General features: G+C 35.8%; 2 protein-coding genes across 2 annotated transcripts; both read left to right on the forward strand.

Annotated features, from left to right (window-relative positions):
* Positions 1 to 688: 688 nt before the first annotated feature.
* Positions 689 to 3,770, forward strand: LOC132182291 (suppressor protein SRP40-like; the record flags this gene model as incomplete). Its single annotated transcript, XM_059595490.1, is given in 3 exon segments — positions 689 to 1,056; positions 1,866 to 1,908; positions 2,735 to 3,770. Coding segments are annotated over 3 exon segments (929 nt in total), but the record flags the coding sequence as incomplete, so codon positions are not given.
* Positions 3,771 to 4,629: 859 nt separating this feature from the next.
* Positions 4,630 to 12,706, forward strand: LOC132180627 (ATP-dependent Clp protease proteolytic subunit 3, chloroplastic). The gene is made up of 5 exons (XM_059593517.1): positions 4,630 to 5,085; positions 5,670 to 5,784; positions 9,377 to 9,552; positions 11,955 to 12,050; positions 12,165 to 12,706. Exons 1-5 carry the CDS (start codon positions 4,759 to 4,761, stop codon positions 12,456 to 12,458), a joined length of 1,008 nt encoding a protein of 335 aa, XP_059449500.1. The 5' UTR covers positions 4,630 to 4,758; the 3' UTR covers positions 12,459 to 12,706.
* Positions 12,707 to 13,680: the final 974 nt, after the last annotated feature.

The following is a 13,680-nucleotide window of genomic DNA, read 5'->3' on the forward strand; positions in this document are numbered from 1 at the left end:
ACCCGGATTACAAGAGAAGGGTTCCCCAGAGCTTATATACACATAGTTAAGATTGCATTTAAGCCTTGTGGGAGACTTAGGATCGTAACATACCATCACGCTCAATAACTGACATCCTCGGCAGTCCACTCTATTGGTACTGATCCGATGGTAGCCTTTTCTCTTTTGACGGCTCCACTCAGTATTTAATGACTTAATATTATGTCCATATATAGTGTCAAGACATTTTAAGACAATTTAATTTAACCTACAGGGCACCCTCTCCCTGACTTTGCAACCCATTTGATCTCATAATCGACGAACTGTGTCCAATTTCATACTTGATGGGATGATTCTCTCTAATTCAAAATGATACAAACTTCAGGTAGAATTCACCATTGAAAACCGTCTTACAAATGGAAAGTACTAAAGAGCTTATATACACTAATACACATAATTAAGATTACACTTAAGTCATGTGGGACACTTAAAATCGTAATAGGATTCTTACAATTATTGCTGATTATAGTCTTGGGGACAGAAAATCTCTACTGAACTGTGCCTAATTGCTCTGCAAAGATGTAATTTGGTTGATGTATAATATACAAATGTATACATCTTTTATCAATTGCTTGTACTCTTTCAATAATCAGCTTCTATATATGAAAGGGTGTAAAAAGATAATGTCCTCACTTGTGTGTTTACCCAGATGAATTTAAACCAGCTTCAATTGATAAGAACCAATCCGGGTCACTCCATAAGAACAAGGACAACAGAGTTACAGTGGAATTTCACAATAACCAACATGGGAAGCCCAAAGTGAGCTTTGAAGGTATAAGTGAGGATTACAAGGAGAATGATGCGGTCTTGTTCTTTGATGGTCAGACCTTTCGGTTGGAGCGGTTGCACAGGGCAGTGAAGCGGTTGAGGCATGTTCGGCTGCCTGGTGAGTCTGCAGCTGCAGCTACCTCAGCCCCAACTGCTTTGGTTGGATCAGCTGCAGAATCTTATTCACCACCACTGGATAAAGGGGCAAAAGTTCAGTCTTTGAACAAAGGCATGGTTCATCAAGTACCAGTGAGTTTTCTTTGGTTTTGCAATTCCTTATATCTCTTTCAAGGATAAAAACATCAAAAGAGCAAATAATCATCAGGTGAACTCTTTTATCAAAAGATGCAAATAGAAAAATCATCATTTTTATTTTGCATTGCTAGGGCTTGCATATACTAAACTTACTAGATAATGGTATTTTTGAAGTGCATATCTAAGCTCTTTCAATCTAAATAGCTTGGACCATTTAGACCATAGCAGACACGTAAAAAATGCTGGAAAACAAACCAGTTGCTCATGAACAACTCAGTTTGGTTTTTAAGACATCTGTTTTAGATCATCGTTCACCACATGAGTACTGTGTTACAACTTAAAAGAAAATGTCAAAAAAATCCATCTTTATTTTGTGCTCTACAATCGTTATCACTGTTTAAGTGTATTGAATTAGTTTGTAAATGTTTAAAACATGTTTGGTGGCTAATATGCATAAACGGAGGTAGGAGTAGAGGTTTTTAAAGAAAAAATTATATTAAATTAATTTGGTTAACCAGCTTAATAAAGCTCATAACATACTCCAGCTCGTTCAGGAAACTACTGAACCAAGTTTGAACATAATAATTACGCTCGATCTTGAGCTAAAATTCAGTTTGGGCTTGATGAAAAAGTTGACGAACCAAGTTTGAACACATCAATGCGACATCTGGTTCATTTGTGATGAGGGAAGGAAGGTTGAAAAAAGTTAGATGCAGTTGCTTGGCATTGTAATCCTTCTGTTTTTGTGAGTTCCTCTTCAATTCTATTAATGAGCTAAATTTCTTCTTTTATGTCATGTACAGGCTGAGTTTGAACGAATTGATGTTGGCAACTCAGAGTGCTTAGGTATTTCTTTATTTCTTTTATTTTCCCTCCTTATTTTCATAATTTGCTTGGATAAAATTTCAAGTGCTGTAGGCTAGAAAATGATCTATTTCTTTTGCATAAAATTAAGGTTTAAGATTTTTGTAGATTGGTTTAGGGGAATTGGGAATTGCTGGAAAGTGCTTTTAGATGGAAAGGGGGTTTGGAGCTCTATTGTGAAAGCTCAATTTTGTTCAAGATGGCAAAACAATTAAGTTGAAAATTTTGAAACTTCAGTCAACTCTGGCCTTACTTTATGCCAAGTGTTTTTGCATGCAAATGAGAGTTTGAAATAGAAAAAATCAATCATTGTATTTGTATGTCATTTGAAACTCACATTGAATATGAAATTTAAAACATTTTGCAAGCAGAATTTTGATTGCTTAAGATCCCAGTGACAACATTTTTTTTTTTTTTTTTTAATTCTTGTTTATTCTTGCACAGACACACAAGGCAACCATCCATCCACACACATACACATTCTCTACCATTTTTTGTCTTCATGCCCAAAGGTGCAGAACCTAACACTTATTATCTCTTCCTGCCTTTATATTTCAAATCAAACTTTTTTGTTGTTGTAAATAATGGATGTATGAAAATAAATCAATTTATCTACAAATCAGTTTGCAACTGAAAATGCAACCCTTTGCTAACGTGAATCTTTAGCACTGAGTAATTTTATTGCATCAAATGGCTTCTTTTTTCTGCATTAATTACCCTTTTTGACTGTTTTCTGTCTTCTTAAGTAAACATGGATATGTTTTCTCATTTATGTTAAAATGACCAACTTATTATCCTCCTGACCCAGGTGCGAAAGCTAAAAATGTGAAGGATGTGGATTATCCACCTTCACATCCAAATCCATCAACTTCGTCACCAGACTCCAAGGATTGTGAACTGGAGGAACATTTAGATATAATAAATGGTGACTCCGAGGATTGTGAACTGGAGGAACATTTAGATATAATAAATGATGATGATGATGATGATGATGGCTGTGGAACAGCTGAGAAAGAAAATATTACTAAACGGGAATTCAACACGGGTTTTGATATTAACTTACCACATCCAGCTGACATGGATGATGAGATTGCTGAAGTAGATGTCAATGATGATGAAACAGATAAGGGCCCTAATGCTGCAGAAGCCCTTAGAGCTCAGGTGAATGCTGAGGCGAGAGAGGAGCAGACTTCGAGTGCCAGCAGTAGCAGTGGGAGTGACAGTAGCGGGACTGAAAGTGGGAGCAAGAGCGGGAGCGGAAGCAGAAGCAGTAGTAGCAGCAGTGATAGTGAAAGCAGTGATGGTGACTCTGTCAACTCAATCTAGTATGAACCAAGTGGATCACCTTGGAACTAATTTCTGTAACCTTGGTTGACATAATGTGGTTTTTGCATGGTCAAGAGCTTATTGAATTGAACATTGAGGCAAAAGAGTGGGAATGCGTCTCCTGGATCTAAACTTGACAGAGCTTTTATAAATGACTGTATGCTGAACACATTCTCTGGTTCTGGGTTGGCCATGTGAAGGTGACACCAGCTCTGGGAGTCGAAGTCTAGGAGCATTTCCAATTTCTACAAAAACGGAGCTTAAGTTTCTTGTTCTCTTTCCATTTCAGAGAAAAAGCAACATTGCAAACCAAGCTTGGCTCTAAGGATTGATGACTAGACAGACTCGATTGCCATGTCTTTGTAAAGTATGCGTAGGACTTTTGTGGTGAAGATAAAGGTGTCCTCCTGGCCCTTTAATTGTCCAATGTATTAATTCCTTTACTAATATTATTTAACTAACTGTAGAAGGTAAATCTGCCTCTTATTATTATTATTATTATTATTATTATCTCTCTCTCTCTTTTTTTTTTTTTTTGTTGTAAATATTCTGCCTCTTATTATTCATTCATACCACTATACCATTTATCAAGCCATTGATCGCCTTAATCTCCAATTTTGTAGAAACATCACCTTAATCAATTGTAAGAGATTAAGAAAAATGCTAGTTACATTTGCATTATCACTTTAAAATAGCTAGTCAAGTTGCAATTGAAACCTTTGAAATTCACCTAAAACTAAGGGTTTGTTTGGATATGCGTTTGAGGAGTCTAAAAATACTTTTAATTATCAAAAAGTCAGTTTTTTTAAAAAAATGTATTTGTTTGGTAAAAAAAAAATTAAAAACACTTTTAAGGGTCTAAAACGTCCAAAAATAGCCTAAATGTATTTTTGGCAAAAGTTTAAAAAACAATTTTTGACTTAAAAGCTATATTTCTCAAATATAATTCTAAACATGTTTTAAATATCCATGAGCTTCTTTATAATTCATTCATTTTATGTGGAGAATTCATCATCTCAACATGAAATTAATTTGTTGGGTGACACAAAATTAATGAAAGGAGATTGTGAATTCATACCTTTTTGTTTAAAAAAATAAATAAAATATATACATTGTATTTTCTTATACTAAATTATGAGGTCAATTCTACTTTCTGTTATACTTACCATATTATCATATAATTAAGTTATTTTTTCAGGCCTTGTGATAAAGACGTAAAAGTTTAGATAAAATGAAAAACATTGGAAGACGTGGCAATTATTAGATGCTTGGTTACTCAAAACATTACAAAGAGTCCTGTTCTCGCTGCTCACCCAAAAATAAAAAAGATTCTTTTGGTTTTGATTTTTTTTTGTTTTTGGAAGGCAGCGCATCCTTAACGACGTCGTAACCAACTCAGCCAAACAACGTTGGCTTCCCATTTTTCACGATGAGCAACGAAAGCAAGCAAGAGGACGAAACGAAAGGGTGAGAAAATCATCAAATCAGACAGCGAAACAGAGGAGCATGGAGATGGGTTTGACGTGTGCAGCCTCACCTCCAAGGTCTATGTGCCTCAACCATGGCGTTTTACACCCACCGTTCCCTGCTGTAGCCATTAAGAGGAACACTCCAGGTCTTAGTAATGGTACTGGTAGTGGCAAAAGAATGAGAAGAAAACCCGCGTCTGCAATTAAGGCTTTGAATGGCTCGTCTTCCAAGCAGACCTTATCGAGCAACTGGGACGTTTCACAAGATTACTCTGCAAGTTCATCTCCATGGCGGCCCAGATTCGAGGAGCTCGACACCGCCAACGCGTTGCTTCGCCAGAGAATTATATTCTTGGGCTCGCAGGTCTCGTTCTTTCTGTCTCACTAGAATCGTGAAAGTTGGGTTTTTATTATTTAATTTTTGGACTAGTTATTGGATTTCTCAGATGGGTTTTGCTTATTGTTGGTTGTTGGTGTTATGTTTCTTTTGTTGGAGATGTAGGGAAGTGGTTCTAGATATGGTGATGGGTATACCTCTATCGGATAGCTGACTATTTTGGGCTTAAACATTGGATTCGGGACATGAGTTTTCAAGATTGTTGTTAATTTGCTGCATTTGCTTTTAGTTGAAGTTAACTTTTCTGACTGAAAGGTGTTTTGTTGATTATTAGCTATTCAGTTCATTCCAGTGAACTTTTGGTGGTGTATGATTTTGCTTTTGAGAATTCTGTTACCTATTGAATTTTCCTTAAGATAGAGGTAGCTGTTAATGTTGGATGACTCTAGTGCATGTGTTGTAGTTCAGAAGTTGATCTATCATAATCGTTCGTATTGGAAGATTGAATCTCCTCCCTTTTCTGACCCTCCTCTTCCCATATCCCCCAAAAAGTGAAAAAGAAAAAGATTGCCCTAAAAGTGTTTAGATTTGTTTCTCCTGAATGATGGCAGGTGGATGACATGACAGCAGATTTGATCATAAGCCAGCTTTTATTTCTGGATGCTGAAGACCCAAAGAAAGACATTAAATTGTTTATTAATTCACCTGGTGGCTCTGTTACTGCTGGTATGTCTGAAAATTTATTCACTATGGTTGATTCTGTGCTTCTTCCTTAATGTTTATTGTTGTGGTATCTCTTCATATTTTATATGTATTAGAGCTAATGCTGAGGGTGGTGAAAGAAATGAGATGTTTATGAAGAGCCTTGGGTATGCTGTATATGGTGGTCATTCTTGTATCAGACAACCAAACATTGAAACATAATGCCTGAAGAAACCCCACCTAGTCGCTAGAGAATGCACTTCAAAGGATTCGTTGAGGGAAAGAAAAAAGATTGGAAGAATTTTAAAGGAGTAACTGGTAATTAATGTATAGGGAGTGAGGTTTAATTAAGAAGCAAATAGCTTTTGGTGTATGTTATACTTATTTTGTGTTTCAACCAAGCTTTGTTGGGGAAGTGGTTGTGGCGATATGGTGAAGAATAGAGATTGTCTTTGGAGGTAGGTTGTAAATAGGAAGTATGGTGTTTGGTGGGGTCAATGGTGTTCATTGATATGGGGGGCTCTATTGCATGAGACTTGGGAAGCATATTAGGGGGGTTTGTTCTGTATGAGGTAGGAAACAATACTAAGATCTGGTTTTGGCATGGCTTATGGTGTGGAGATAATCTGTCAAAAGATGCCTATTCAGAATTGCTTCACATTGCTGCTGATAGAAGCACAACAGTGGTAGGTTATATGGATTGGTTGAAATGGAATATTACTTGATCTCCAACGTTTATGAGGGCTTTGCAAGATTGGGAGCTGGAGTCCTTGGTTTCATTTCTAGACTTACTTGTATGGTTAATGTTTGTGGGGAAGGTGAAAACAAAATATGGTTGACATCCTGAGATAATCAATTCATTAAATAAAGTTTGTACTATGAGGCATTAAAGAAAGAAGAGAACTTATCCTTTCATGGGTGGAGTGTATGGCAGGCGAAAGTACTATCTAGAAAGAATCGTGGTGTACAAAGTTATTATTAAAAGTTATTTATTTTTAGAGCAAAGAAGGTTCTTATTAAAAAGTCATGCCTCCTTTGATATAAAGGACGTTTAAGAAGGATCACTAAATTTTCACCATTTCATTAACAATCCTGCAATTTTTAGGTAGGACATCTGCTGTGGGACAGAGTGATGCAATTTTTAAGCAGAACATCTACTATGGGACAGAGAGAAATGTTTTGTATGTTCCAGATATACCATGTCCCTTTTTTCATTGCTATATGAAATCCAACTTCCACGCCTAAGATTCAGTGACAAATAGGGTCAATTTTCTGGTTGAATCCATTATGAGATGTTTTCCATACTTCGTCAGTTCTATCTATCTCTGTGCCTTCTGATTGACCTGAACAAATATACAGCTATATATTGGTTTTGTAAAGTTACTTAAAAGATGCTGGGAATTCCTCCAAAAATCGTTGTGAAAGTTAAGAGGTTGTTATTGGTAAGTCTGTGATGGATTTGTCAGAGGATGTCTTTTGATGTTGTACAGACTGCTTATTTCTGCAATGTACTGAATATTACTGTTAGTTGCACAGGTCTCATAAAGAAAAAAAGCAAAATATTATCCTACCTATTTTATTAATGTGCAATAAACTGGAAGCTATATTGAAAGGGAAATTTCTGGACAAGATACCCATATGATTTTTAAGCATGTGGACTTATGTGTGTTACCCACGGCATCTTGGATCAACAAAGAACAAGTGAAACTGATATCAAACCCTAGTTGCTGGGCAATAAATGGAGTTATGCAATGGCTCAGCTTGACCTCTCCTTGTAGGCCTGTTCATCAAACGTTTGACTTGAAGAATTGCACTAAATGTTTTTTCATCATGTTGGTGAGTTGTGTGTTTGTGTGTCTATGATGTACGTATATTATAAAGTATGTGGGTGGTGATTTTGCAAGAAATTTTTGTTTTTCATTAGGATCGGGGTTGGACTAGACCCACGGATGGAGTTGAAGCCCTTTCAGAAGTTAATTTCAACTGGGATTTTGGAAACTCGTACTGAATAACTCATAATGTTTGGATATTTGTTTTCTTACTAAATGCTTTTCTATTTTACTTATCAAACAAAAAAAAAAAAAATTGTTGGGAGATAAAGCGAGTATGGAGTTTTTACCCAGAGTACATTAATATACATAGTTGAACACAACTCTAGCCCAAAAGCCTAAGCTAATGGGCTAAGGTCCACTTAGGTATATTAAACACTCTTTTCTCTTATATTTTCTCAATGTGGGACACAACACTCACAAGTGCACTCACAACAATCTCCCCCTCACTTGTGAGACTCTTCACATTGACCCAACTCCCCCTCGCTTGTGAGTCTTTTTACATTTCCAAGAGTGTCTTACGTCAAGAGTTGCGGAAGGTGGACACAACTCTAAACCCGACGCATCCAAACACTCGTCCCAGGAAGGTAACCATGGCTCTGATACCATTTGTTGGAAGATAAAGCGGTTACGGAGTTCTTTACCAAGAGTACATTAATATACATAGTTGAACACAACTCTAGCCCAAAATCCTAAACTCATGGGCTAAGGTCCACTTAGGTATATTAAGCACTCTTTTCTTTTATATTTTCTCAATGTGGGACACAATACTCACAAGTGCACTCACAACAAAAATGTTTGGATATTTGCATTTTTAGCTCCTTTTGTGCTTAGATTTCATGTTTTCCTTGTTATTTTTCTCTCCTTCTAGCTAGATGTTTTTCTTGTATACTTCCTTTGTACCCGGATTGCACCTTTTGCTTTTAATGATATTTCGATTACTTTTAACTCATAATAAGTCTTAAAGGAGCATGGACTTAAGTTGAAAAAAATGGAAGGAGTTTGATCTGAAATGGTCCAAAGTTGTTATACTGGTCAGTTTCTGTTAAAGGCCCAAGAGATTAGTTATTTTACTGTGTAAAAAGAAATGGATTAATTGCACACATTCCAACATGGGATGCATATGTCCTACTAGTGGGAGATCGTGTGAATAATTTTGCAGATATTAAAAAGGTCATTATGCCTTTGAAAGAGAACTCGACTTTGAAAAGTTTGTCATAGCTTCTCTCAGTGAATTTATCTCTATGTTCTTCTTTGATATGGGATGCATATGTCCTACTAGTGGACAGTTTGGACAATGTTGATCCTTTCTGTATTGAGTTTTCGCTTGGATTGTGATGACATCTTTGACAACTAGTTAACTAATGAATGTTGGCATAGCTAGCCTGTTCCTTGTTGGTTTCTTATATTTTTCTTGTCTCTACACATCTTCAAGCTTTGGATTCTTCCTTGGAATATCTTAGTCACAGGTCAGGAACTTCAAGACTGTTGTCCATGGGGGCTGAAGGTTTACCCAACCAATTAACGAGTCCCAACTCCTGGGAAAGGAGGTTTTAATTAGGATGACAGTCACTTTATTAGTTGAATTGCAAACACTCCCCCACCCTAGACGAGAAAAAAAACTATGGAGCTCCTAAGTGGCTACGCATAGAGCTAAACGGAAAACTTGGTTTGTAGTCAATCCAAGTGATTGAGGAATAAAACTTTAATGTATTCAGTAAATCAAAAGAACTCCTTGGTCTACTTCTGATTATCTTGTTCTCACTTCATTTATCTGATGCATGTAGGAATGGGAATATATGATGCAATGAAGTTGTGTAAGGCAGATGTTTCAACTGTTTGCCTGGGGCTTGCTGCATCTATGGGTGCCTTTATCCTTGCTTCTGGTTCAAAAGGGAAGAGGTTCTGCATGCCAAATGCGAGAGTGATGATCCATCAACCACTTGGAACTGCTGGGGGCAAAGTAAGTGCTTGGTCTGAATTTTGTGGGTATTGATTTACAAAGGGGGGTGTGTGTTGTTGGGATTAAAGGAGAGTAAAAGGGAAGCGATGGAAATACTTATCAAAAATAAAAAAGGAAGGGATGGAAATAATTCTTTTATTGGTACCTTAATGAGAGGAGAGGAGATTATTTTGAGGAGAAAGACATCCCCAATTTGGCCTACCTTTTAATCCTTCCAAATCTTCCTAAAGGTGAGCAGTTTTGAGGGTGAGCAAAATCTTTTAATTAATTCATATATAATGCCACATACCCTCAACTAGAACCATTGTTAACCCATCAAAGAAAGGGTACAATAATGAATAAATTGTTTCCTCTCTTTTTCCTTTTCTCTTCAACACACCCAAACAAGAGAAAAGATCTCCATCCTTTCTCCTTTATTCTTCTGCCCCTCTGTTCTCCTCTCTTCCCCTTTCCCTTAAACTCCCAATCTTAATGTTAGTTCTTGGCTTTCTTGTGCTTTGCCATGATCCCAATGTTGGTTTAGTTGTTTTCTCTCTAAAGTGACTCACAATATATTACAAATATTGGCATAATAGCTGTGAGACTAATCATGGTAAACTTAGATAGGTATCCAAGAAAAGATGGATGAGATTCAGATTCGGACAGGAATGACACATTTCGAGACTCTCTGACCAAGAGTTGCAAATGCACAATAATTTGTAGACCTGTTGCACTACACCCCAACTTGAAATTTCAAAGCAATGTTTATGTTATCAAATTCCTCCTTCTGAAGCAATAAGTACCAGCATATAGGGGATGTAATCTTTTACTGAATGTGACATTAAAGGATGAGGGTGATACCTTCTGCAAATTAAAATAATTTACCTTACAATTCTGTTTTATTCAACATACTATTAGAGTTGCTGTGGTAAGAATTCTTGGGAATAACTCATACAATTATGGATAGTTACTTATCAAAAAAAAAAAACAATTATGGATGGTGAAACATGTCTCTTATTAGGCTGGTGTCGCACATATTAAAATATTTATCCTTCTTCAATAAATTATTATTCATCAAAAAAATATTATTACTATTTATCTTCATTTTGATAAGTAGGATTGAGTAGCCATTCCAAGAAATTAGTTTTGTCCAAGGTCAATGCATTGGATTTGCATACAAAGGATAAGCAATTGAATACCAAACTGTCATGTCCTAACCTTCTTCTTATATTACAGTCAATGAAAGGAACACATAACTATCACCTCCTCATCATATGCTTTTCTTCTGCCTTTGTCGTTTTGACCCTTAGGCCGTTGATATTTCTTGTTCATGGTCCAAGAGTGCGTTGTCTAGTTATATGCTAGAATCTAAGGCATGGATCCCTGAAGGCAGCTGTAACATTCACCTTACCGAACTTTATTGCTTGTGAAATATTTTTCATTTATGAATATGCATTTTTTCCTCTTCTTATTTAGTTCAAGTTCCAATCTCTTTCAAGGTTCCTAGTTTTCTAAATCTCATGATGTTTTGATGATTTCTCCTGCCTTGTTTGGTATAAAATTGAATATAGTTACACTTTTCATGCACAAGTGTGCTGTCTCGCTCAGTTAGATTACAGTTTATAATTTAAGAGGGAAGATTATTCTTTTTCTTTACTGAGTTTTAGACTCTTTTAAATTGTAAAGTTGCCCTTTTTTCCTTTTCTTCCTTGGGCATATGCTTGAAATTACATTAGGTCTGGACTCTTTTTTTGGCTGTTCTTTATAGAAGAGCAAGTGGCTTTAGTTCTTTTGGTGAAGAACTTGAATACATTGTTTGGCATAAGGGTTAACATCTTTGGATCTTCAGGTTGTAGTAACCTTAATGGTCTGAGTTCATGCCAATTTAGAGTGCATTTACCTTTGCGCTGTCAAGAAGTTGCTTAGTTTGCTTTTTGTTTATGAATTGGCCATAAATTTTCTATGAGGTATGAGGTGAGGGCTGATGACTGGTTATTTCAATATGAGTGCAAAGGTTAACTTTCTTCAGTCATGATAGACAATGAATTCAAAAGGGCTTTTTTAATAATAATAATAATAATAATAATAATAATAATTCCCATTATTATGGTTAGCTATTAGTAAGGAAAGTTTAGCCGAACAATGATTTTCATAGCACAAGAATTAGCCTTAGCAGATAAATTTTTGATTGATAGAACCAGTCATAGATATTCTGGTCACAATTTGGATATCTGTTTTTTCTTGCTCTGCGTAAACAAATATTATAAACTTATTATGACATTAGGAAGTTATTTCGGCTTCATATGAGTTACATGTTAGTGTAGAAAGGACACATTATGTTTTGAGGAGGTTGATCCTTCGATTAGTGGTCATAAAGAAAAACTCTTTGTTCTTTCTCACTTAGTGGTCACGTGTGATTCCAGGCAACAGATATGGGTATACGGATCAGAGAAATGGTATATCACAAGATTAAGCTGAACAAAATACTGTCAAGAATCACAGGGAAGCCTTTAGAGCAGGTTGTGCATCAAATCATATTCCCATGTTTATTACATTTCTATTGATGTCCAACTACCTCTTTGCATTTCAGATGACTCTTATTTCTTCTTCTTCTTTTGTGTGGTTAATTGCAGATTGAAGAGGACACAGACCGTGATAATTTCATGAATCCTTGGGAAGCTAAGGAATATGGACTGGTTGATGTGGTTATTGATGATGGCAAGCCAGGATTAGTTGCACCCATCGGAGATGCAACACCTCCACCGAAGACTCGGGTATGGGATCTATGGAAGGTTGAGGGTAGTAGGAAAGCAAAGAAGAATTTGCCTTCAGAGCATAAGATTTTACAGAATGGATATGGAGGGGATCAAGGAGGCGATGGGGAGAGAGGCAGTGAACAAGAAAACCAAGCACCTACTCCTGTATGAGATAGATTTTGAACTCATCCCTTTGGCTCTATTTTAGTTTAACTTGTAATGTTCATCTCCCAAAGCCGGGAGGTTATTGTTATTTTAGGCTTGTTTAAATGCTCAAGGTATCTTTTATACGTAATCTAGGCTTGTTTAATCATTCTTGTGAAGTTCTCAGGGTGGTTTTGGGATAACACAACGGTCTATTGGATCCTTTTTTTTGGGACATTAGTCATATTCATACTTTGATCCACTGTTCAGGTCTAGACAGACATTTCTTACATGAGTAATGCTATTTAATAGATTGTTATATGATTGCTATTCAGCTGAAATAACGTGGTAGTAAAAATCAGCCTTTAATTTTATTTTTTATAAATGCTGGTCTAAGGGTTGGGTTTTACTATCAGATCATTAAGTTGTGTAACAGTTATATAGCAGCCTGATAAATAGTATTACTCTTCTAATGATACTTGGTCTCAATAAGGGCGGTACCTTCCACCATTGTTACAAGACCTTTTTCCCAATCTCTAAGTACCATTATTGTCTCACCATCTCTTGTTCTCAAAACATTGACAACTTGTATCTTCAACCCTTATGTTCGATCACAATGTAAACTTCAAGTTAGACAGGTCTTTTTGAGTCCTTAAGTATTACATTATCTAATCATATTGATATTATAAATGTTATAAATCATCATGTTTGTGATTTTTTTTTTCTTTGAATACATTTTTGAAATGACATATTATAGGTTTCTACTATGAATCAAAGTCATAAGAAAAGATATATCGTTTCCAAGCAATTCTAACATTTTTAGGTCACATTCTTTTTACAGAATAAGACTTATAATAAATTATGCATTGTCAAAAGCAAAATGTTAAAGGTTAATATATATATATTTTCATATTTTCTTACGATTAATCATTAGATTTGTTGACTTATATGAACCTTAGAGCATCTCTAAGAGAATAGGCAAATCCTTCATAATAGTCAAATTTAACTATTATTAGCTTTTTTTTTTCCTCTCCAGTAGAATAGTTATTTTGTAATTCCTCATTATAGTATGAATAGTAAATAATTTTTAAGAGGTAGCTCAATCGATTGGAATCACGCATAATGAAGCAGATGTCACTAGTTCAAATCCCGTTTCCCCCTCTTGTGTGGACATGTCAAAAAAAAAGGGTAAATAGGTTGATTCATAATAGTCAGATTTGACTATTATTAGCCTTTTTTCTTCTCCAAC

The sequence above is a fragment of the Corylus avellana genome, chromosome ca5 (assembly GCF_901000735.1).
Source record: "Corylus avellana chromosome ca5, CavTom2PMs-1.0".
Classification (NCBI taxonomy): domain Eukaryota; kingdom Viridiplantae; phylum Streptophyta; class Magnoliopsida; order Fagales; family Betulaceae; genus Corylus; species Corylus avellana.